General features: G+C 48.6%; 1 protein-coding gene across 1 annotated transcript in view; it reads right to left on the minus strand.

The window, feature by feature from the left end:
- Window positions 1-26,719, minus strand: part of LOC121278256 (calpain-9-like) — a 233,754-nt gene that overhangs the window by 178,225 nt on the left and 28,810 nt on the right. The window contains exons 5-6 of the mRNA XM_041188486.1: window positions 4,413-4,549; window positions 1,826-2,000 (exon numbers count right to left, since the gene is read on the minus strand). Of these exons, the coding sequence (XP_041044420.1) occupies window positions 1,826-2,000; window positions 4,413-4,549 (312 nt within the window). The remainder of the gene's footprint in view (window positions 1-1,825; window positions 2,001-4,412; window positions 4,550-26,719) is intronic.

Genomic DNA, 26,719 nt, shown 5'->3' on the forward strand with positions numbered 1-26,719 from the left:
TGATATGACAGTGTGGTCAGCCAGGAGTGTGAAACCTGAATTTTGTAGCTTAGACCGGCTTAGAGCTGGTCTGAACTTGGTGGATTCATTTGGAAGCCGGGGAATCCCTTTGGAGAAGTAAGGGACACTTTGGGATTGTTAAATGTAAACGTGATTGTCATAAAATGTGCGTGGACACACTGGAACTGTCAAAGCTGTCAAAGAACAGTCAAAGCATGTTTATTATTTAAAATAGTGACGCCGGCAATAAACACATTATTTCGCGTCAGTGCGCACGCTGAGATCTGCCCATGGGGGAGCCTAGGTGGGTTGACATGGTGGAGGGGAAAGAGAAAAGGGCAGTGGGTGGGGGAGGGGGTGGGGTGGGGGGCATGGGTTAGCATGAATTGGGCAGGTGCTGAGCTGCAACTCCTGCTCCTCATAGCCTCTCCGGCTTGCTCTGCTGTCTTGACCCCTGGGCTCAGCACCTGTGCAGGAGGATGAGAGGGAGGGAGGAGGGAGAGAGAGAGGGAGGGAGAGAGGGAGGGAGAGAGGGAGGGAGGGAGAAAGTGTGACCAAAGGCGGAGAGGTAATGCACCAAGGCTGCTCGCCATTACACAGCTCACCGCTTCTCCAATCACAGGCTGCTTCTCTCCTGTATTTGCATGAGAAAAATGGTCTGTGTTTGCAGGAGCATCTCCTTACAGACCTTTCACTTACTCTTACCTATATTTTGAACAGTGACAGACAGATGTGTTAAAAAAAAAGCTTTTTAAAAAGAAATCACTCATTCATTGGGCAGAATTTTGCCGTCGGCGAGCAGGGGCGTGGGGCCTGCTCGCCAACACGGAAAATGACACGGGATGATGTCAGGGGAACCCCCAATTGAGGCCATTGACAGGATCATTCAAACAATTAAAGGACCTGCCCATCCAACCTTAAGGCTGGTGAACAGGCCGGGACCCCTGGGGGTGGTGGGGGGGGAACAGAGAAAACATGAAACCTCATTCACCATCGGGATGAGGATTCATGTAGGGTTTTAAACAGTTTAATAAAGTTTTACTGTAATTTATGAACATGTCACATGAGGGGGACATGTTAAGGATTTTTTTAAATTTCTATTTTTAATCTTTTTCAAAGTGGAAGCGAGCTCCCTGAGTCTGCACTTAGCCGCAGGGAGTTGTGCGCTCTATCATGCACATGCGCCAAAGAGCGCACTCTCGCTTTTGGGGAATCCCACCCCCCCTCCCCCGCCCGTGTAGCGCTTCCCGCTGGACATCACGCTGGGCAGGCCTTAATTGGCCCATCCACATAAAATGGCGGCGGGGCCCGCTTCTCCGGCGGGGATCGGCTCCCCGCCAGCCGGAGGCTGGGTCAGACCCACCCACCCGACAGGCTGAAAACTCTGCCCGTTAACTTTTCACTACAGGCCAATAAAAATGTCAATCATCCTGACCCAATAACAGAAACTGAATTCTCAGATTGCGAGAGCAGGATTTAAACTCACTTTCCCTGGAGTACTGGTTTGGTGGGATGCCCTCTCCTCTCCTGTACCCTAACAGCACGCTCATCTCTGCCACTTGCCCACGGTTAAAGCTCAGGAATGGCTCCGGGTAACCAGCAAACTCAGGGGGAAGCCAGTTGTACAGGGGATAGAAGAGCAGGAGAAAGGCTCCTGCCAGGGAAGATATTCACTCTCACTTCCCTCACTAACATTTCCCAAACTTCCCAGCCGGTTACCACGCCCAAGGCTGCTCCTCCTGAAGAATCAGCTGCACTTTTTCTGTGTGTTCCTTTTAAAGGTTGAATTCACAAAGGGAAAAGATGAGGGAGGAGTGACTCTTACCACCGAGGTGGTGCAGCAGCCCAAGAAGGAGCCAAGGTCGAAGGCTCTCTTCATTCTCTTCCATAGGTCCGGAGGCGGGTTCTGCAGGGAGATCAGGGATTTAATCCCACCCGTGAAGTCCACCATGGCTTCCGAAATCTGACCCATATGCAAATCTCTGTATGATCCATACAACCTATCACACAGGAGAGAGAAGAAAGATTAACATTTGGTGGGAACTCTGATCAAACAAGTCGGCCCAAAATGATTAACTTAATTCTGGAGCTGGTTATCAGGTGCTGGTTGTGGGGGGTGGGGGGTGGGGTGCAGGGGCTAACCAATGCCATCCCACCACCGTGGGTTTTTGGAAAAGGTATTTGAAATAGACTCTAAAAGTGGAGGGCATAGGAATATAGGTGATTTCCAAGTGTAAATATACCAAAGTGTATCTTGTTCACCTGCTACCATCCTGATACAATGACAATAATGGAGTTGTTGATTATACATAGTGACCAATCTCTCGCCGTTAGTCTACAACAGACCCAGACATGAGATGAGGAAAACCCCCAGAGTTGGAGGGATTTGGGAGCCATAAGTCGAAAGGCAATTGATCCTGCCCAGCCTGTTACTCTCACCACATGCCATGTCACAAATTACATGTATGCTAAATCCCAACATGTTATTTTCTGAAAGAAAACCTATCTCATTTTCATTTGAATGAGTCAACACAGTGCGAATTGCTGATTGTCTATGAAACACAGAGAACAATGTTAGAAGCCAGCAGGTATTGCTTTTCACTCCCTCAAACAGGAGGGCAATGGAGCTGGTACACATGGGTATGTACCTATCCTCCTGGATAGGAGCCGGGGATTAGAATATAGTTGGGATGAAGAGGTGCTGAAAAGTGTTACATGATTTGAGAAGCGGGATTAATCTGTAAAATTATCCGAAGTAGCCTATCCTCACTGTATATTTTTATATAATATATATGTAAATATGCTCATTGCCATTTCTAACATTTTAAAAACTGAACAAAGGACTTTAAAATGGCTGAAACTGTGTCTGTCTGTGACCCCAGAACAAAAGAAGCCATGTTCCAGTTTCAGGGAAACTGACACCTTGTAATCTCTGAGGAGTTACTAACAACCACCTGCAGACTGAACAGCCCAACTTCAAAAGGGAAATACATGAGGTTATTTGTATTTGGTAACCAGGCTGGCCAGTGGAGACGAAACATCTGTTAAGACAGTGGCCTCTCAAACATTTCTCTTAACCCATAATGGCTGAGAAGTTATCAGCCTGGAACACAAAGCCAATTTCCAGACACTGGATAAACACTCTTTGTTGAAAACACCATGGAAAGGTAAAGTCATGTGACATGGACCTCTGGCTTCTAGATCAAGTGATATTGCCTTTCTGAACTGCATAGCTCAGTCTGCTATTTAACATCTGACTAGCAGGCCACACTGAAGAAGCTCTGGTCCAGGTTGGACACCTGGCCCCAACTACCCTGCTTCACCTATAAGACTAGTTCACCTCTGCATGCCTATCATAGTGTGTTAGGTCAACATCACCTGAAAAGTAAATTATCTAGCATCGGTTTTCAACCCACCAACCTCCATGAAGTAACATCTCATTGGATTCTGGACTCTGGAACCCACATGAAGCAATATTTCTTTTCTCTGTGACCTTTATATTGTAAATCTTTCTTTTGTCTTTCCCCCTCTTCACTATCTGAATATGAGGGGGATGTTGCAAGCCCTCTTTTGTGTTTTGAGCTTGTGCAAATAAATTAACCCTTTGAGTCCATCCTATCTTGAGTTTGCTGTGGGGTTATTAATAGAAAATTGGATCACACCAAAACTGAGGAGTTGTGAAATACGCCATCACTTATAAAGGGGCAAACAAATCAAAAGCCCCCTTCTGTTTATGGATGGATAGTGAGAGGAGAAATTAATGCTGTTTAAATTAACTCCACTCCTGTCCGTAGCACTTCTATGAGGCCCCATAGAATGATGCCGTACAGAGCAAGTTTGTGAAGGTCTCTTTAAGAATTAACATTGACAGTGTCCGGTATTGTGGCACTGTAGCAAGTCCTAATGGTCAAAATGAAGGGTAAAGGTTCACAGGGATAAGGGGAAAGGGCAGTGGGACTTGTTGCACAGCCATTTGGCCTATTGTGCCTATGTTGTCTCTTTGTAAACTATCTAATTAGTCCAACCCTGTTGCTATTTGCCCTTTGCCCTGTACACTTTACTCTTTACCTTGAACATTAATGTTGCTGACTGTCAGTGCCATCCAGTCACTTCTGCCCAGTGTGAATGGATGTTAGCTGAGATCAGGGTCAGGAGTGGCTGTGATCATCTCATTCCCACCACCGTCATCGTCATTGAAAATATGGCAGAATGTGAAGGAAAGAACTACCGTTATCCTCCAGACATTGCGGCCCTGGCAGTGGCTGACAGTCAGCGATGTATAGAGCAGGCGCTAGTCTTGGGTAGGGCTGCCAGACGTTGAGTGTGAAGCACTGTCTCCAGTGAGCTTTACTGAGCCGTGGTTGTGTCCCTCTCCCTCCCAGTGTCACCCCTTCCCCTGGACAGTCTCTTACTTGGCGTAGGCCTTCTCCAGCAGAGCACACCAGAACTCATTGCAGTCACACGACCTGACAAAAATGAGCTGACCCTTTTCGTTGGTAGGAAGACGATCGTCAACCACAACATCCACCCAGTCACCATAATGCCAGAACTGAAATTAGAGAGAGAGAAAAACACTTTGCATTTATGCCATTGACAACCCTTCCTCCTTCATGTGTATTACATAAAATGACTTCAGCACCCACACAGCCTGTCAGTTCAACTGGCCCATGCTGGTATTGATAATGTGCATGATTCACCCCTACCCTACTTCATCTCACCCTATTGGCATAGTCATCTATTCCCTTCTCTTTCACGTGCTTATCCAGCTTGTTTCCCCTTCAAACCTCTTTAAAGGAAACAAAAACATCAGAGATGAAGATACCATGCAACAGTCTGAAGGCTGGTGTTTGCAGTAGCTCAGTGTCACTCATCGAGAGTCAGAAAGTTCCACTGTGGGAACCTGAACACACTGACACCCCAGTGCAGCACTGAGGGAGGGCTACACTGTCAGAGGCACTGCTTTTTGGAGGAGATATTAAATTGAGGCCTGATTCTCCCTAGCAGTTCTCCCTTGAATCCTGCTCAATATTTAGCATTCAATCAACATTATCAATAACAAAAGGTTTTCAATTGGTCAATATCTCATTGATATTTGTGGGAGCTTGCTTTGTGCAAATTAGCTGCTGTGTTTTCCACTTTACAACTTTCCAGACTACAGGGATACTTAATTATGCATAAAGCGCTTTGGGGTGTCCTGAGGTTGTGAAAGGCGCTAAATAAATGCAAGACTTTCGTTTTTATTTGACCACATAATTGTAACATCTTTCTGCATTTGGGGAAGCTCTTGGAAGAGTCTCTCACAAGCCCGTGTATCACAAAAGCCTTGTCTGTCAGATGGTTTGAACTATGACCTTTAACCTCTGCCCAGGCACAATATAACGCTGGATAGATTTTCAGCATCACAGTCTGGGTAGTGATCTGGTGGGGCAGCTCACAGGCCCTTTACAGAACCCACTAATGGATGGATAGGGAACAAAGTCTGCCCCCTTGCTATTAGTGCTATGGTCACTGTTCCTCTCAAGCTTACTTCTCTTGTGCCTTCAAAAGTTGCATTGCCACTGTCCGATGTCCCCTTCCTCCTCTCTACTTGGAATCAAGTCTCATCGCATCTTGTCTCATTCATTCCCAGAATTCATTGGCTCATAGACTCAGACATTTACAGCACAGAAAGAGGCCATTCGGCCCATTGTGTCTGCGCCGGACAACAAAGATCTGACTACACTAATCCCATTTTCCAGTGCTTGGTCCATAGCCCTCGAGGCTATGGCAATGCAAGTGAATATTTAAATACTTCTTAAATGTTACGAGAGGTTCTGACTCAACCACCCTTTCAGGCAATGTGTTCCAGACTCCCACCACCCTCTGGGTGAAAATATTCTCCTCAACTCCCAATAGCCTTCTACCTCTTACCATAAGTCTATGCCCCCTGGTTATTGACCCCCCTACTAATGGAAAAAGTACCTTCCTATCCACCCTATCTATGCCCCTCATAATCTTATACACCTCTATCAGGTCCCCTCTTAACCTTTGCTCATCCTCTCTCAACCAAGGAAAACAACCCCAGCCTATCCAATCTTTCCTCATAGCTCAGACTCTCCAGCCCAGGCAACATCCTGGTAAATCTCCTCTGCACCCCCTCCAGTGCAATCACATCCTTCCTATAATGTGGTGATCAGAGCTGCACACAGTACTCCAGTTGTGGCCTAACCAGTGTTTTATACAGTTCCAGCATAACCTCCCTGCTCTTGTATTCTACGCCTCAGCTAATAAAGGCAAGTATCCCATATGCCTTCTTAACCACCTTATCTACCTGTTCTGCCACCTTCAGGGATCTATGGATATGCACACCAAGGTCCCTCTCATCTTCAGTAATTTCCAAAGTCCTACCATTCATAGGAATTCACCAAGGCTCCTTAGACAGCACCTTCCAAACCCACGACCACTACTAGAAGGACAAGGGCAGCAGATAGATGGGAACACCATCACCTGGAAGTTCCCCTCCAAGTCACTCACCATCCTGACTTGGAAATATATCGCCGTTCCTTCACTGTCGCTGGGTCAAAACCCTGGAACTCCCTTCCTAACAGCACTGTGGGTGTACCTACACCACATGGACTGCAGCGGTTCAAAAAGATACCTCACCATCACCTTCTCAAGGGCAACTAAGGGTGGGCAATAAATGTTGGCCCAGCCAGTGAAGTCCATATCCTGTGAATAAATTTTAAAAAAGTAATCCCTCTTGTTAGCCCTCCCCAAGTGCATTACTTCACATATTTCTGGGTTGAATTCCATTTGCCACTGCTCTGCCCACCTGACCAGTCCATTGATATCCTCCTGCAGTTTATGGCTATCCTCCTCACTATTTACCACCCGAGCAATTTTCATGTCATCTGTGAACTTCTTGGTCATACTCTATACATTCAAGTCCAAATCATTTATGTACACCACAAACAGCAAGAGCTCCAGCACCGAGCCCTGCAGAACCTCATTGGAAACAGACTTCCAGTCACAAAAACATCCCTCTACCATCACCCTCTGCTTCCTACCTCTCAGCCAATTTTGGATCCAATGTGTCACTTTGCCTTGGATCCTACAGGCTCTTACTTTCTTGACCAGTCTGCCATGAGGGACCTTATCAAAAGCCTTGCTAAAGTCCATGTGGACCACATCAAATGCATTATCCTCATCAACACTCCTGGTTACCTCCTCAAAAATCCGATCAAATTTGTCAAACATGACCTTCCCTTAACAAATCCATGCTGACTATCCCTGATTAATCCATGTCTCTTCATGTGCAGATATACTCTGTTCCTCAGAATTCTTTCTAGTAGTTTCCCCACCACTGAGGTTAGACTGACTGGGCTGTAATTTCCTGATCCACCCCTTCCGCCCTTTTTTAATAATGGGATAATGTTAGCAGCCCTCCAGTCCTCTGGCGCCTCACCTGTGGCCAGAGAGGATTTGAAAATTACTGCCAGGGCCCCTGGTATCTCTTCCATTGCCTCCCTCAACAGCCTGGGATACATCTCATCTGGGCCTGCAGATTTATCCACTTTTAAGGCCACTAAACCCGCTAGTACCTCCTCTCTCACTATGTTAATATCCTCCTAATATTTCACAGTCCTCCACCCTGATGTCTATATCTGCGTCATCCTTTTCCATTGTGAAGACCAACGCAAACTATTCATTGAGGACTGCACCCACATCTTCCGGGTCCACACACTTTACCTCTATGGTCCCTAAGTGGCCCTACTCTTTCTCAAGTTATTCTCTTGCTCTTTATATATTTAAAAAACCCCTTTGGGTTTTCCTTTATTCTACCCACCAATGCTTTCTCATGCACTCTCTTAGCTTTTCTAATTTCCTTTCTAAGATCCCCTCTGCACTTTGTATATGCCTCTAGGGTCTTTGCCATTTTGAGGCCTCAGTTTCTGCCATAAGCTTCTCTTTTTTTCTTAATCCTAACCTTTATGTCCCTCGACATCCAGGGTTCTCCAGACTTGGTCCCCCCTTTGTCTTTACGGGAACATATTTGCCCTGTACTCTCGCTATTTCCTCCTTGAATGCCTCCCACTGCTCTGACACAGTTTTATCTATAAGTACCTGCTCCCAGTCCACTTGGGCCAAATTGTATCTCATCTGAGTAAACATTTATTCACGGCCCAACCTTATCCTTTTCCATAACTATCCGAAATCTAACTGAGTTATGGTCACTATCTCCAAAATGCTCCCCCTACTGATACGCCTTCCACCTGCCCGGGCTCATTTCCGAATATTAGGTCCAGAACTGCCCCCTCCCTTATTGGGCTTTCTATGTCCTGGCTAAAAAAGTTCTCCTGGATGCAGCCAGGAAAATGGTGAGAGTGATGGTTCCTCTGGGGAGTGCAGCCACGCTCATGGCACTGTGAGTGGCTCAGCTGCACGAGGGGAGAGGAAAAAGAGGGGAAGAGCAAAAGTAGTCGGAGACTCGATAGTAAGGGGAACAGACAGGTGTTTCTGCAGCCGTAGACGTGACTCCAGGATGGTTTGTTGCCTCCCTGGTGCCAGGGTCAAGGAAGTCACTGAACGGCTGCAGGGCATTCTAAAAGAGGCAGAGATCATGGTACACGTTGGTACCAAAAACATAGGTAGAAAAAGGAATGAGATCCTGCAAGCAGAATTTAGGGAGCTAGGAAACAGATTAAAAAACAGGACCTCAAAAGTAATAATCTCTGGATTAATTCTGATGCCTCGCGCTAGTGAGTATAGAAATAGGAGGTTAGTCCAGATGAATGTGTGGCTGGAGAGATGGTGCAGGAGGGAGGGCTTTAGATTTCTGGGACATTGGGACCATTTCTGGGGATGGTGGGACATGTACAAGGTGGATGGGTTGCACCTGAACTGGAATGGGACCAACATCCTTGCAGGGAGGTTTGCTCATGCTGTTGGGGATGGTTTAAACTAACTTGGCAGGGGGATGGGATCCTGAGAGGAGATTCAGCAGGGGGAGATGCACAGCCAAAATTAGAAGAGAGAGCAAGTGAGTCTGGAAGGCATAGAAATTAGTTTTAGGCCATAGTTTTAGGCTAAGGGGCGGTAGATTTAAATCAGAGATGAGGAGGAATTACTTTTCTCAAAGGGTCATGAACCTGTGGAATTCACTACCTCAGTACAGTAGATGCCGGGACGGTGAATAAATTTAAGGAGGAGATAGACAGATTTTTAATTAGTAACAGGTTGAAAGGTTATGGGGAGAGGGCGGGAAATTGGAGTTGAGGCCAAAATGAGATCAGCCATGATCATATTGAATGGTGAGGCAGGCTCGAGGGGCTGAATTGCCTACTCCTGCTCCTAGTTCTTATGTTCTTATGTTAAATTATAGGCCAGTTAAGGCACAAGGGAGTTTGGCAAGTTTGGATGGTATTTATTTTAATGCGAGGAGTGAGGCAGATTAATTGAGAGCACAAATTAACACATGGAAGTATGATGTCATTGCTGTCACAGAGATATAGTTGAGAGAGGGGCAGGATTGGCAGCTCAATATTCCAGGATATAGGGTCTTCAGGTGAGACAGGAAAGGGAGTAAAAGAGGAGGGGATATCGCAATATTGATCAAGGAATCAATTACAGCAATGAGGCGGGATGACATCTTAGAATGTTCCTCAAATGAAGCCATATGGGTAAAGCTGAAAAACAAAAGAGGAGAAATCACATTGCTGGGAGTGTACTATAGGCCCCCAAACAGTCAGAGAGAAATAGAAGAGCAGATATGTAGGCAAATTTTAGAGAAGTGTAAAAATAATAGTGTAGTAGTAGTGGGGGATTTCAACTTCCCCAACATTAACAGGGTTAGTCATAGTGTGATAGGTTTAGAGGGAGTGGAATTCTTAAAATGCATCCAGGAGAGCTTTTTAAGCCAGTACGTAGAAGGTCCTACAAGTGAGGGGGCAGTCCTGGACTTAACTTTAGGGGATGTAGCTGGGCAAGTGGTAGAGTTATCAGTGGGGGAGCATTTTGCAGATAGTGATCATAACTCCATCAGATTCAAGATTGTTATGGAAAAGGACAAGGATGGGCCAGAAATCAGAGTTCTAAATTGGGGGAAGGCCAATTTTAATAAGATCAGATATGATTTGGCCAGAGTGGACTGGAAGCAGCTACTTTTAGGTAAATCTGCGTCAGAGCAGTGGGACTCATTCAAGAAGGAAATAGGGAGAGTACAGGTCCAACATTTTCCAGTAAAGATAAAGGGTGGGACCAACAAATCCAGGGAACCCTGGATGTCGAGGGATGTACAGGATTAGATAAAGAGAAAAAGGGAGGCTTGTGGCAGATACCGAGGGCTCAAAACAGCAGAAGCCCTAGAGGAGTATAGAATGTGTAGGGGGAAACTTAAAAAGGAATTTAGGAGAGCAAAAAGGGGGCATGAAAAAACATTGGCAGGTAAAATAAAGGAAAATCCAAAGTTATTTTACAAGTACATTAAGAGTAAGGGGATAACTAGGGAAAGAGTAGGGCCCATTAAGGACCATATTGGTAATTTGTGTGTGGAGCCGGAAGATGTAGGTAGGGTTCTAAATGAATACTTTGTGTCGGTGTTCACAAGTGAGAGGGATAATGTGGGAATAGAGATCGGCAGGACTGTGATATAATTAAAGAAATTAGTATAGAAAGGGAGGGGGTTCTAAATGATCTGGCAGGCTTAAAAGTAGATAAATCTCCAGGCCTGGATGAAATGTATCCCAGGCTATTGAGTGAGGCAAGGGAGAAGATAGCAGGGGCGCTGGCAATAATTCTCAACAACTCTCTGGCCATAGGAGAGCTGCCAGAGGACTGGAGGATAGCCAATGTGCTACCGTTATTTAAGAAGGGAGGAAGGGAAATAAACCAGGGAACTACAGGCCAGTCAGTCTAACCTCAGTGGTGAGGAAACTATTGGAAGCAATTCTGAGGGACAGAATTAATCTACACTTGAAGAGGCAGGGATTAATCAAGGACAGTCCACATGGTTCTGTTAAGTGGAGGTCATGTCTGACCAATTTGATTGAATTTTTCAAAGACGTGACCAGGTGTGTAGACGAGGGCAATCCATTTGATGTAGTCTACTTGGACTTCAGCAAGGCTTTTGATAAGGTCCTGCATGGGAGACTGATAACGAAGGTAAGAGCCCATGGGATCCAAGGTAATTTAGCAAAGTGGATCCAGAATTGGCTGAGTGGCAGGAAGCAGAGGGTGATGGTCGAGGGGTGTTTTTGTGACTGTGTGCCTGTGTCCAATGGGGCTCCACAGAGCTCGGTGTTGGGTCCCTTGCTCTATGTGGTATATATAAATGATTTAGACGAATGTAGGAGGATTGATCAGTAAGTTCATGGATGACACGAAAATTGGTGGGGTGGTAAATAGTGAGGATGATAGCCTTAACTTCAGGAGGATATAGACTGGCTGGTCAGATGGGCTGATCAGTGGCAAATGGAATTTAATCCAGATAAGTGTTAGGTGATGCACTTGGGCAGGATAAACAAGGCACAGGAATACACGATGAATGGTAGGGCCCTGGGAAGTACCGAGGATCAGAAGGACCTTGGAGTGCATGTCCACGGGTCCCTTAAAGTAGCGGGACAGATAGTTAAGGTGGTTAAGAAGGCAAATGGGATACTTGCCTTTATTAGCCGAGGCTTAGAAAATAACAGCAGGGAGGTCATGCTGGAACTGTATAAGACACTGGATAGGCAACAGCTATGCAGTTCTGGAATCCATATTATAGGAAGGATGTGATTGCACTAGAGAGAGTGCAGAGGAGATTCACCACGATGTTGCCTGGGCTGGAGAGTTTTAGTTATGAGGAGAGATTGGAGAGATTGGAGCAGAGGAGATTGAGGGGGTCATGATTGAGGTGTATAAAATTATGAGGGGCATAGATAGGGTAGACAGGAAGGAACTTTTCCCCTTGGTGGAGGGATCAATAACCAGGGGACATAGATTTAAGGTAAGGGGCAAGAGGTTTAGAGGGGATGTGAGGAAGAATTTTTTCACCCAGAGGGTGGTGGGAATCTGGAACTCACTGCCTGAAGGGGTGGTAGAGGCAGAAACCCTCATAACATTTAAGAAGTATTTGGATGTGCACTTGCGATGCCATGGCATACAGGACTATGGGCCTAGTGCTGGAAAATGGGATTAGAATAGTTAGGTACTTGTTTGATTGGCACAGACTGGATGGGCTGAAGAGCCTTTTTTAGTGCTGTAGACCTCTATGACTGTATGACTAACCTCCTCACCTGTCTCAGTATTTCCTTTCCTCATACGCTCCACAAGCTTTTAAAACTTGCTCTTGGAAGCTCACTTTCTATTTTCCCTCCTCTTGTGCCCTGAGTTCAGGGCGTGTATCACATGCTGGAGTTTGGACTTACAATTGTGTTTCTCAACTCTAAGATAACCATATCCATAGCAACAAAAGTAAATTAATTACTTTTGACCTTCTATTGAAGGTCTGCCTAAGAAACCACTGTTTGCTTATTATAATTGGTTGGCATTAATTTATTACAAAATACCAGAACTATTGTCCTCAACTCAATGGTTTGTTTTGATTGACAGATTTAAGCCATTCATAGCTACAAAGCATGACAAAAATAGAGACTTATACCTGTTTACTTTCATTGTATTGCCAAATTGACATAATCAGTTTCTGTATTGTGAATGTCAAACTCCAAATGCCTTTCTTTTAACACATGAATATTCCCCCAAAAATCATAGGAACAGGAGGAGGCCATTCATCCCCTCGAGTCCCTACTACTCAGTCAGATCCTACTGATCCTGCACTGTGACTCCATTGCCTCTGATCCATGTCTTTCAACACCTTTACCCAATAAAAACCTGTCAGTCTCAGTCTTGAAAATTTCAGTTGGTCCACACCCTTTGCACGGAGAGAATTCCAGGTTTACACCAACCTCAGCGAAACCTCCTGGTTTCATCCTAGAAAGGGTTAGCTCTAATATGAAGATTTCATCCCCTTGTTCTGGGCTCCCCCATCAGAGGAACTAGCTCCTCTAGTCTCTACCCTAGCAAATGTGTTCATTAATTTTGACCAGGATGCCCCTCAATCTTCTAAATTAAAGGGGATAAAAGCCAAAGAAATGCAATTTGCCCTCATGAGTTAACCTTTTTTGCCTCAGTATCATTCTGCTGAACCTTGGAATTTCTCGTCAATGTCAGGCTGCGTTTCCCACTGTCCAATGTTGAGGACTTAATTTTAATGCATTTACATCTCATCACTGTGCCTGCTCACTAGAATCATCTCCCCACGTCAAATTTACCACCCACGTTAACATAACTTCGGAGCAGCGGGATTTACAATTGCCTTTAAAGGGCGTGCACCTGGCGAGCTGAACTTTGAGGGGAACTTGGAGGTGAAAGCACACAGCCTCGGGCAACACTCACGAGGATCGCCCACAGGACACCAAGGAAGAGGCGTCGCTCGTTCCGGGTGGGGTGGCTTTTTCCAGGCTGGCTTTCAGTATGGTGCCAGGACAAGGGCTCCAGTGCGGATGGGGCTGGAGGGTGGTGCAAGGCAGCACAGACTGAAGGAAGCACACAAGCTGGGTTGGGGTGTGGGGGGGATGGGGGGGGCGCGGGAAGGGTGGGGTGGTGGGGGCGGTCGTGGGCGAGTGGGGGATGGAGGGCAAGGGAAGTGGCTAAGCACTTGGAAAAGCTGGTCAAAAGTGAACATTCTTCCACAGCTGAGGCCGTGCAGCAGCAGCTCCATTGACATGCTGGGAGTCGGGCCTCTGGAGCTTTTCTGCCCACACAAGCAATACAAAAGCATGGAAGTGCCACAAAGTGCTCCAACAGTGGCAGTCCAGTAGCTGAAGCTGCCACCAATCGGTCAAGTGGAGTGGGACGGAGGTGGGTGGGTTTCGGACAGCCAATGAGCGCACTACACATTGACCATCCAAGTGGTGGCCAGGACCCTCCTGCATGTGTGATGGGGCCTTCAGGCTTAACCAAGAGAGGCTCTTAGTACACCCATACTAACCCACGCGTCTCTCTCTTTCACCCTGCAGGAGGAGAATATCAGGATCATGGAGCCTGGTGATTTAGCGGTTACAGGGAGCAGAGAAGAAGAAGAGAGCAGTGGAGACACCTGGCTCGGCAAAGGGAGGAGCACCCCCCTCAAGTTGAAGGGGTGACAGGGCTGCTACGCACGCAACTGAAGATCCACAGTGAGCTGTCGCTCGTAGGCACCTCGCTGGACCTTGGGTCCATAGACGGCTCCTGTCATTCCTGAAGATGACCAAGAACCAGTGTCACCGAAGACTGCGCATGTCTAGGGAACTGGTCGGTCACATCTGCCACTTGCTGCAGGATTTGGCACCGAGGGGACATGGAGGGCATCCACTGTCCGTGGCTGTGAAAGTGACAGCGGTGCTCAATATTTATGCCAGTGGCTCCTTTCAGGGCTCCACAGGTGACCTCTGTGGATATCACAAGCCTCCACCCATAAACACATCCAGGAGGTCACAGAAACCATCTTAGCGAAGGCACAGAACTTTGTGCATTTTACCCAGGACCAGGAAAGCCAGGAAGCAAGAGCGCTGGGATTTACGCAGATCTCCATAGGGGCAGAGTGTCATCGACTGCACTCACGTGGTGCTTAGATCTCCATGGTAACAAGCAGTCAACTACGTCAATCGCAAGGGCTTCCACTCGCTGAATGTTCATCTGGTCTGTGACCACCACAAACACATCCCACAGGCCTGTGCACGATTCCCAGGGAGCGTCCATGACTTCTACATCCTTAGCAGGTCTCAGATCCCTGACGTCATCCAAGGTCCACAGAGGCTGTAGGGATGGCTCCTCAGGGACAAGGGCTTCCCACAGGGGCCGTGGCTGATGACACCCGTGTGGGGGCCTCAGGCTGCAGCAGGGGCTGATGCCATGACCCGGACTTTGGTGGAGCAAACGATAAGCATTTTGAAAATGAGCTTCTGATGCCTCAACAGGTCTGGTGGAGTCTCCAGAGGGTGTTGCGCATCTTAAGAAAATAAGACCATAAGACATAGGAGCAGAAATTAGGCCATTCGGCCCATCGAGTCTGCTCCACCATTCAATCATGGCTGATAAGTTTCTCAACCCCATTCTCCCGCCTTCTCCCTGTAACCTTTGATCCCCTCACCAATCAAGAACATATCTATCCCCATCTTAAATACACTCAATGACCTGGCCTCCACAGCCTTCTGTGGCAATGAATTCCATAGATTCACCACTCTCTGGCTAAAGAAGTTTCTCCTCATTTCTGTTCTAAAAGGTCTTACCTTTACTCTGAGGCCGTGCCCTCAGGTCCTAGTCTCTCCTACTAGTGGAAACATCTTCCCCACGTCCACTCTATCCAGGCCTTTCAGTATTCTGTAAGTTTCAATCAGATCCCCCCTCATCCTTCTAAACTCCATCGAGTATAGACCCAGAGTCCTCAAACGTTCCTCATATGTTAAGCCTTTCATTCCTGGGATCATTCTCGTGAACCTCCTCTGGACCCTCTCCAGGACCAGCACATCCTTCCTGAGATACGGGGCCCAAAATTGCTTACAATATTTAAATGTGGTCTGACCAGAGCCTAATAAAGCCTCAGCAGCACATCCCTGCTTTTATATTCTAGTCCTCTCAAAATAAATGCCAACATTGCATTTGCCTTCCTAACTACCGACTCAACCTGCAAGTTAACCTTAAGAGAATACTGGACTAGGACTCCCAAGTCCCTTTGCACTCCAGATTTCTGAATTCTCTCCCCATTTAGAAAATAGTCTATGCCTCTATTCTTCCTACCAAAGTGCATGACCTCACACTTCCCCATGTTGTATTCCATCTGCCACTTCTTTGCCCATTCTCCTAATCTGTCTAAATCCTTCTGCAGCCTCCCTGCCTCCTCAATACTACCTGTCCCTCCACCTATCTTTGTATCACCTGCAAACTTAGCCAGAATGTCCTCAGTTCCTTCATCTAAATCATTAATGTATAAAGTGAAAAGTTGTGATCCCAACACTGACCCCTGCGGAACTCCACTAGTCACCAGCCGCCATCCTGAGAAGGACACCCTTATCCCCACTCTCTGCCTCCTGCCAGACAGCCAATCTTCTATCCATGCTAGTACCTTGCCTCTAACACCATGGGCTCTTATCTTACTGAGCAGCCTCCTGTGCGGCACCTTGTCAAACGTCTTCTGGAAGTCCAAGTAGATAACATCCATTGGCTCTCCTTTGTCTAACCTACTCATTACCTCCTCAAAGATTACCTCCTCCTAACAGATTTGTCAGGCATGACCTCCCCTTGATGAAACCATGCTGACTTTGCCCTATTTTACCATGCACTTCCAAGTATTCTGAAATCTCATCCTTAATAATGGACTCTAAAATCTTACCAACGACCGAGGTCAGGCTAATCTGCCTGTAATTTCCCGTCTTTTGCCTCACTCCCTTCTTAAACAGGGGGGTTACATTAGCGATTTTCCAGTCCTCTGGGACCCTCCCTGACTCCAGTGATTCCTGAAAGATCACCACTAACGCCTCCACTATCTCTTCAGCTATCTCCTTCAGAACTCTGGGGTGTAATCCATCTGGTCCAGGTAATTTATCCACCTTCAGACCTTTCAGTTTTCCTAGCACCTTCTCCTTGGTAATGGCCACCATACTCACCTCTGCCCCCCGACTCGCTTGAACTTTGGGGATGTTACTCGTGTCTTCCACTGTGAAGACTGACACAAAGTACCTATTCAGTTCCTCCGTCATTTATTTGTTCCCCACTACAACTTCTCAAGTGTCATTTTCCAGCGGCCCAATGTCTACCTTTGCCTCTCTCTTAGCCTTTATATATCCAAAAAAACTCTTGCAATCTTCTTTTATATTACTGGCTAGTTTACCCTCATAATTAATCTTCTCCCTCCTTATTTCTTTTTTAGTTGTCCTCTGTTGGCCTTTGATCATTGTTTGCTGTGCACTACACAACCTGGCGCTGCAACGGAGGAGGACCTGGCTGAGGAGGAGATGGGGAGCTGCACGTATCCTCCGATGGGAATGTCGAAGGGGATGATGATAATGAGGTCCTCGAAGACAAGGATGGTGATGATGAGGCCCTCGCACTGCCAGGTGATGCAGGCACGCTCAGGAGGCCCTCATAGCCCAAGATTTGTGGAGGATGGTAACAAGATGCAGTGAGGACTGTCCTGAAATCCTCACCTTGTATCTGTGAGTGTTTGACTCCTGTGTGGCTGATGGTAGCGCACATACCCTCAGTGCTCAGGCTCATATCATGGAGACCCTAATAAATAGTCGTTCAATTGCAGGAGGATGATGATGATATGCAGTGAGGGCACTCTTCACACAGCCTCTGAGAATGTCTGACTCCTGTCTGGCTGAGGGCAGATTGCTTGTGCTCTGTGCTCAGGGTCATATCATAGAGATACAGCCCTGAAACTTTAGAAGCATCTGATCCTCTGTCCGCCTTCAGCACCTGACCCCTTCAGGAGCAGCGTCACTGGCCACAGGTGCTGAAGAGATGGGGGCCAGCCCCACCTTAAAGGTGCTGAGAGCACACAGAGAGAATGAAGGAACTCTGTAGCACCTGCCCACTACATTCTGGCAGCAATGACCAGCATCACCGAGGTGCAGGCATCAGGAATGTGTCCAGGGAGTGAGAGGCCGGACCATCACTTTGGTCTGAAGGCTGCACAGAGCAGAGGGAAGAGGCCCTGGGCTGAGACACCTGCCATTATCTTGTGCAGAAAGGTTTCACACCTGAGTGACAAGAACACTGCTCATCAGAACAAGGAGCCACAGGCAGGGAGACATTCTTGGGATTTATTTATAATAGTGAATATTGTGAACAAGTGATTAATACCTGTACCCAAGCTGTGCAAATACATCTTCTTCACCTTCCTAACCCTGCTGCTACATTTGTTACCACCCCTCCCCGGACATCCACAGAAGAGGTGGAGGCAGCCAGTTGACTGCGATGTCCTGTCTGTGATGACCTTGGCAGGTGTCCACTAGAGGGCTGAGACCTGGAGGGCCCCGGCCTGCTTTGGGTATCATGCTGTATGCCAGATGCACCCTCCTCAGCCTGTGGAGCTGGAAGATGATGGGGTCTAAGAAAGAGGGGATTTGGATGGGCCGGACACTCTCCGAGTCACCTGGGTAGTTGGCCCCGGTGTGTGCACCTGCTGATCCCCCTCCCTATAGGTGCCTGAGGGCCCCAGGCTGACGCCTTGAGGGGCAAGAGTAGCTGGAGTGAGATTTAGCATTCCAGCACCCCTCTCACATACTCACTGTTGGAGGCTAACTATGGCGTCAGTGATGGAGTGACCCACACAGCAGTGCAGGAGGGACATCCTGGACCAAGGTCTCCATGACAGCCTCAATCCTACCAGTGTTGACCTCGGTGTGTTGCAATGCTGGCGCTATCACCTCAGCCTGAAGGCGGACGGACTCCTCCATCGTGCCTTGCAATCTGAGGAGTGCAGCGGACACCCCTTCCTGATGTTCCCGAGCCTGACTGTGCGGCTCCAGCAACTGTGACATGACCGAGTCCAGAGGCTGGTCATCTGACTCGGACTCAGCGGATTCCTTGCCTCCAGCTGTTCCCCAAGTGCCGGCGATCTCGGATGTCCCTGTCTCCACCTCCAGTGGAACAGATTGTGCACTGTGCTCACCAGATTGTGACCCATAGGCTGCTCTAGATCTCGGTCCCACCGAGGTGTGTGTCACTGCGCTGGTGGAGGGTGCGGGTGAGCGCTGTGATGGGTCTTCAATGATACTGCCCTCAGGGTCCTCATCCGAGGTACTTTCAGCACTGGGGTCAGGGTCCCAGCTTGTCTGAGAGCGACAAATCAGGTGTGCCTAGGAGGGAAAACGGAGATTATGAGTGCTTGGCAGCCATGAGGCAGAGTTGAGAGAGGGCTGATCTGGTGCAGGATCCCCCTGTGGGTGTTTGCTGCAGGAATGGTCCACATCCTCTCTGGCCATCTCCAACACGTGACTCTCAAACGGAGTGAGGACCTTGATGTCTGGCACTCCACCCCCCCCACCGCAACCCCGCACCCCACCCCCCCCCCCCCCACTCCGGTCTGGGACATCTCCTCTTGATTGTGCGTGAACTTGTCCTGCATAAAGACAGATGGAGGGAGTGTGTGCAAGGCACATACCAGGCCAAATGAGAAGGATGCCAGGCGTGCGTGTGTGTGTGTGGGCTGAGTGGAGCTATGGATGGGATGAGGAGGCAGTCTCCAGAGGAGATGAGGCCAGATGGAGATGTGAGGGTGTGTGTGTGTGTGAGAATGGGTGGTGATGTCCCTAGAGCTGGCAGTGAGTGAGATGCCAGTGAATGTGTGACGGGTTTGTGAGTGTGTGAGTTTAGAGTGATGAGCTGGTTGCCTTACCCTGGCAGCACGGATGAGAGATCATCCATCCTCCACCTGCAGTGGATGGCCAACCTCTTGTGTGCAGCACTGGCACCGACCACCTCTGCCAATGCCTCCCAAGCCGGAGCAGTGAGACTGATGGGCCTCCTGCGAACAGAGTGGGGGTAGAGGACATCTCAGCGTGTATCCACGAGGTGTCCCAGAGACGTGGCACAGAATTGGATTCCTGGCTTTTGGCTCAGTCCTGGCCTGTAAACACTGAGAACAGTGCAGCGGCTGCAGTTTACATATGGTGGCCTGTGTGAGGAAGCGGTGAGGTGAAACCGTGGCGGTCATCAGCGATCCGGCATGTTTCCCGTGACTGCGTAATGTACGAAGCAGGAAGGAGACGATATGGAGTGAAAATTCCCCATTGCAGCCGGCAGGTAAAACATTTTTTTTCACGCCTGCTACCACATTCTGCCCTCTGTTTTTTCTCTCTACAGCTGCTAGCTGACCTGCTGGATACTTCTATCATTTTCTGCTTTTGTCTCTGACTGTCTCTGACTCAGTTCACATTTATTCAATTGTTCATCTGACCCTGATGACCATTCCAGGAACTTCTCCACACCTGATGTTAGACTGTCAACACTAGATTTTTAAAAAGTCATTCATGGGATGTGGGTTTCACTGGCTGGACCAGCTTTTATTGCCCATTCCAAATGGCCCTTGAGAAGGTGGTGAGCTGCCTTCTTGAACTGATGCAGACCATCTGCTTTCTGTCGACTATCTTTAAATAATGGAGTGATGTTTGCAATTTTACACCCCAATAGCAGAATTTGCCAGTCTAGTGACTCGGGGAAATCATTTCCTGTCTGACTTCCTTTGATAAGCTGGGCTGGGAACCTATTGGATGCTGGAGATTTGTCTTGCTCAATTCACATGATTTTCTCCATTACAATAGCAACAGGTGAAAATTGATGGTGGTGGAGAGGTAATGCAGACTAATAACCCAGTGAAGCAGGTTAATGTCAGGCGGGGCAGGGGTTGGTAATGCAGACTAATAACCCAGTGACGCAGGTTAATGTCAGGCGGGGCAGGGGTTGGTAATGCAGACTAATAACCCAGTGACGCAGGTTAATGTCAAGAGGGACAGGGGTTGGTAATGCAGACAAATAACCCAGTGACCCAGGTTAATGTCGGGGGGGGGCAGGGGTTGGTAATGCAGACTAATAACCCAGTGACGCAGGTTAATGTCAGGGGGAGACAGGGGTTGGTAATGCAGATTAATAACACAGTGACCAAGGTTAATGTCAGGGAGGGGCAGGGGTTGGTGATGCAGACTAATAACCCAGTCACCCAGGTTACTGTCAGGGGGGGCAGGGGTTGGTGATGCAGACTAATAACCCAGTGACCCAGGTTAATGTCAGGGGGGAAAGGGGTTGGTGATGCAGACTAATAACCCAGTCACCCAGGTTAATGTCAGAGGGACAGGGGTTGGTAACGCAGACTAATAAACGAGTGACGCAGGTTAAAGTCAGGGGGGGCAGGGGTTGGTAATGCAGACTAGTAACCCAGTCACCCAGGTAATGTCAGGGGGGGAAGGGGTTGGTAATGCAGACTAACAACCCAGTGACGCAGGTTAACGTCAGGGGTGCAGGGGTTGGTGATGCACACAATTACCCAGTGACCCAGGTTAATGTCAGGGGGGGAAGGGTTTGGTAATGCAGACTAATTACCCAGTGACGCAGGTTAATACCAGGTGGGGCCGGGTTTGGTAATGCAGCCTAATAACCCAGTGACCCAGGTTAATGTCAGGGGAGCCGGGGTTGGTAATGCAGACTAATAACCCAGTCAACCAGGTTAATGTCGGGGGGGCAGGGGTTTGGTAATGCAGACTAATAACCCAAAGACCCAAATTAATGTCAGGGGGGGCAGGGGTTGGTAATGCAGACAAATAACACAGTGACCCAGGTTAATGTCAGGGGGGGCAGGGGTTGGTAATGCAGACTAATAACCCAGTGACCCAGGTTAATATCTGACGGGCCGCGGTTGGAAATGCAGACTAAGAACCCAGTGACTCAGGTTAATGTCAGGGGGGGCAGGGGATGGTAATGCAGACTAATAGCCAAGTGACCAGGTTAATGTCAGGGAGGGCAGGGTGGGGAATGCAGACTAATAACCCAGAGACCCAGGTTAATGTCGGGGGGGCAGGGGTTGGTAATGCAGACTAATAACCCAGTGACACAGGTTAAGGTCAGAGGGACAGGGGTTGGTAATGCAGACTAATAATCCAGTGACCCAGGTTAATCTCAGAGGGACAGGGGTTGGTAATGCAGACTAATAACCCAGAGACTCAGGTTAATGTCAGAGGGACATGGGGTTAGTGATGCAGACAAATGACCCAGTCACTCAGGTTAATGTCAGGGAGGGCAGGGGTTGGTAATGCAGAATAATAACCCAGTGACGCAGGTTAATGTCAAGGGGGACAGGGGTTGGTAATGCAGACTAATAACCCAGTGACCTAGGTTAATGTCAGAGGGACAGGGGTTGGTAATGCAGACTAATAACCCAGTGACGCAGGTTAATGTCAGGGGGGACAGGGGTTGGTAATGCAGACTAATAACCCAGTGACCCAGGTTAATGTAAAAGGGAGAGGGGTTGGTAATGCAGAATAATAACCCAGTGACGCAGGTTAATACCAGGTGGGGCTGGGTCTGGTAATGCAGACTAATAACCCAGTCACCCAGGTTAATGTCATGGTGGCAGGGGTTGGTAATGCAGACTAATAGCATAGTCACCCACGTTAAAATCAGGGGGGCAGTGGTTGGTAATGCAGACTAATAACCCAGTGATCCAGGTTAAAGTCGGGGGGGGGCAGGGTTGGCAATGCAGACTAATAACCCAGTGACGCAGGTTAATGCCAGGGGGGCAGGGTTTGGTAATGCAGACTAATAACCCAGTCACCCAGGTTAATGTCAGGGGGGGCAGGGGTTAGTAATGCAGACTTATAACCCAGTGACCCAGGTTAATGTCAGGGGGTGCAGGGGTTGGTGATGCAGACAAATAACCCAGTGACCAATGTTAATGCCAGGGGGGACAGGGGTTGGTAATGCAGACTAATAACCCAGTGACCCAGGTTAATGTCAGGGGGGGCAGGTGTTGGTAATGCAGACTAATAACCCAGTGACCCAGGTTAATGTCAGGGGGGGAAGGGGTTGCTAATGCAGGCTAATAACCCAGTGACCCAGGTTAATACCAGGTGGGGCAGGGGTTTGGTAAAGCAGACTAATAACCCAGTCACCCATGTTAACGTCAGGGGTGCAGGGGTTGGTGATGCAGATTAATAACCAAGTGACCCAGGTTAATGTCGGGGGGGAAGGGGTTGGTAATGCAGAATAATTACCCAGTGACGCAGGTTAATACCAGGTGGGGCCGGGTTTGGTAATGCAGCCTAATAGCCCAGTGACCCAGGTTAATGTCAGGGGGGTCAGTGGTTGGTAATGCAGACTAATAAACCAGTCACCCAGGTTAATGTCAGGGGAGGCAGGGGTTTGGTAATGCAGACTAATAACCCAAAGACAATATTAATGTCAGGGGGGTGCAGGGATTGGTAATGCAGACAAATAACCCAGTGACGCAGGTTAATGTCAGGGGGGGCAGGGGTTGGTAATGCAGACTAATAACCCTGTGACGCAGGTAAATGTCAGGGGGGGCAGGGGTTTGTAATGCAGACTAATAACCCAATGTCCCAGGTTAATGTCAGGGGCGGCAGGGGTTGTTAATTCAGACTAATAACCCAGTGACCCAGGTTAATGTCAGGGGGGGCAGGGATTGGTAAGGCAGACTAATAACCCAGTGACCCAGGTTACTGTCAGGGGGGGCAGGGGTTGGTAATGCAGATTAATAACCCAGTGACCCATGTTAATTTCAGAGGGGGCAGGGGTTGGTAATGCAGACAAATAACGCAGTGACGCAGGTTAATGTCGGGGGGGGCAGGGGTTGGTGATGCAGACTAATAACCCAGTGACCCAGGTTAATGGCAGGGGGGGAAGGGGTGGGTAATACAGACAAATGACCCAGTGACGCAGGTTAATTCCAGGTGGGGCAGGGTTTGGTAATGCAGCCTAATAACCCAGTCACACAGGTTAATGTCAGGGGAGGCAGGGGTTGGTGATGCAGACAAATAACCCAGTGACGCACGTTAATGTCGGGGGGGGCAGGGGTTGGTAATGCAGACTAATAAACCAGTGACCCAGGTTAATGTCAGGGGGGTCAGGGGTGGATAATGAAGACTAATAACCCTGTGACCCAGGTTAATGTCAGGGGGGGCAGGGGTTGGTAATGCAGACTAATAACGCAGTGACCCAGGTTAATGTCAGGGGGGCAGGGTTTGGTCATGCAGACTAATAACCCAGTGACACAGGGTAATGTCAGAGGGACAGGGGTTGGTAATGCAGACTAATAACCCAGTGACACAGGTTAATGTCAGGGGGGCAGGGGTTGGTCATGCAGACTAATAACCTAGTGACAGAGGTTAATGTCAGAGGGACAGGGGTTGGTAATGCAGACTAATAACCCAGTGACGCAGGTTGATGTCAGAGGGACAGGGGTTGGTAATGCAGACTAATAACCCAGTCACCCAGGTTAATGTCAGGGGGGGCAGGGTTTTGGTAATGCAGACTAATATCCCAGTGACCCAAATTAATGTCAGGGGGGGCAGGGGTTGTTAAAGCAGACTAATAACCCAGTGACGCTGGTTAATGTCATGGGGGGCAGGGGTTGGTAATGCAGACTAATAACCCAGTGACGCAGGTTAATATCAGGGGGGGCAGGGCTTGGTAATGCAGACTAATAACCCAGTGACACAGGTTAATGTCAGGGGGGGGCAGGGGCTGGTAATGCAGACTAATAACCCAGTGACGCACGTTAAAGTCAGGGGAGCGGGGGTTGGAATGCAGACTAATAAACCAGTCACCCAGGCTAATGTCAGGGGGGGCAGGGGTTGTTAATGCAGACTAATAACGCAGTGACCCAGGTTAATGTCAGGGGGGGCAGGGGTTTGGTAATGCAGACTAATATCCCAGTGACCCAGGTTAATGTCAGGGGGGGCAGGGGTTGGTAATGCAGACTAATAACCCAGTGACCCAGGTTAATGTCAGGGGGGCAGGGTTTGGTCATGCAGTCTAATAACCCAGTGACACAGGGTAATGTCAGAGGGACAGGGGTTGGTAATGCAGACTAATAACCCAGTGACACAGGTTAATGTCATAGGGGCAGGGGTTGGTCATGCAGACTAATAACCTAGTGACAGAGGTTAATGTCAGAGGGACAGGTGTTGGTAATGCAGACTAATAACCCAGTGACGCAGGTTAATGTCAGAGGGACAGGGGTTAGTGATGCAGACAAATAACCCAGTCACACAGGTTAATGTCAGGGGGGGGCAGGGGTTGGTAATGCAGACAAATAACCCAGTGACGCAGGTTAATACAAGGTGGGGCAGGGTTTGATAATGCAGACTAATAACCTAGTCACCCAGATTAACGTCAGGGGGGGCAGGGGTTGTTAAAGCAGACTAATAACCCAGTCACCCAGGTTAATGTCAGGGGGGGCAGGGTTTTGGTAATGCAGATTAATATCCCAGTGACCCAAATTAATGTCAGGGGGGGCACGGGATGGTAATGCAGACAAATAACCCAGTGACGCAGGTTAATGTCATGGGGGGCAGGGGTTGGTAATGCAGACTAATAACCCAGTGACGCAGGTTAATATCAGGGGGGGCAGGGGTTGGTAATGCAGACTAATAACCCAGTGGCGCACGTTAATGTCAGGGGAGCGGGGGTTGGAATGCAGACTAATAAACCAGTCACCCAGGCTAATGTCAGGGGGGGCAGGGGTTGTTAATGCAGACTAATAACCCAGTGACCCAGGTTAATGTCAGGGGGGGCAGTGGTTTGGTAATGCAGACTAATATCCCAGTGACCCCGGTTAATGTCAGGGGGGGCAGGGGTTGGTAATGCAGACTAATAACCCAGTGACCCAGGTTAATATCGGGGGGGGGGGCAGGGGTTGGTAATGCAGACTAATAAGCCAGTGACGCAGGTTAATGTCAGGGGAGCGGGGGTTGGTAATGCAGACTAATAACCCTGTGACACAGGTTAATATCACGGGGGGCAGGGGTTGGTAATGCAGACTAATAACCCAGTGATAAGAACAAGAAGAATAAGAATGTCAGTGGGGGCAGGGGTGGGTAATACCGACTAATAACCCAGTGACCCAGTTTAATGTCAGGTGGGGCAGGGGTTGGTAATGCAGACTGATAACCCGGTGACGCAGGTTAATGTCAGTGGGGGCAGGGGTTGGTAATGCAGACTAATAACTCAGTCACCCAGGTTAGTGTCAGGGGGGGCAGGGGTTCGTAATGCAGACTAATAACCCAGTGACACAAGTTAATGTCAGATGAGGCAGGGGTTGGCAATGGAGACTAATAACCCAGTGACCCAGGTAATGTCAGGGGGGGCAGGGGTTGGTAATGCTGAATAATAACCCAGTGACCCAGGTAATGTTAGGGGGGGCAGGGGTTGGTAATGCAGACTAATAACCCAGTCACCCAGGTTAATGTCAGGGGGGCAGGGGTTGGTGATGCAGACAAATAACCCAGTGACCAAGGTTAATGTCAGGGGGGACAGGGGTTGGTAATGCAGACTAATAACCCTGTGACCCAGGTTAATGTCAGGGGGGGCAGGGGTTGGTAATGCAGACTAATAACCCAGTGACCCAGGTTAATGTCAGGGGGGGGCAGGGGTTGGTGATGCAGACTAATAACCCAGTGACCCAGGTTAATGTCAGAGGGACAGGGTTTGGTAATGCAGACTAAAAACACAGTGACCCAGGTTAATGTCAGAGGGACAGGGGTTAGTGATGCAGACAATAACCCAGTCACCCAGGTTAATGTCAGGGGGGGCAGGGGTTGGTAATGCACACAAATAACCCAGTGACGCAGCTTAATACCAGATGGGGCAGGGTTTGGTAATGCAGACTAATAACCCAGTGACCAAGGTTAATGACAGGGGGGGCAGGGGTTGGTAATGCAGACTAATAACCCAGTGACCCAGGTTAATGACAGAGGGACAGGGGTTTGTAATGCAGACTAATAACCCAGTGACCCAGGTTCATCTCAGAGGGACAGGGGTTGGTAATGCAGACTAATAACCCAGTGACGCAGGTTAATGTCAGGGGGGACAGGGGTTGGTAATGCAGACTAATAACCCAGTGACCCAGGTTAATGTAAAAGGGAGAGGGGTTGGTAATGCAGAATAATAACCCAGTGACGCAGGTTAATACCAGGTGGGGCTGGGT

This window comes from Carcharodon carcharias, chromosome 5, assembly GCF_017639515.1.
Source record: "Carcharodon carcharias isolate sCarCar2 chromosome 5, sCarCar2.pri, whole genome shotgun sequence".
Taxonomy (NCBI): domain Eukaryota; kingdom Metazoa; phylum Chordata; class Chondrichthyes; order Lamniformes; family Lamnidae; genus Carcharodon; species Carcharodon carcharias.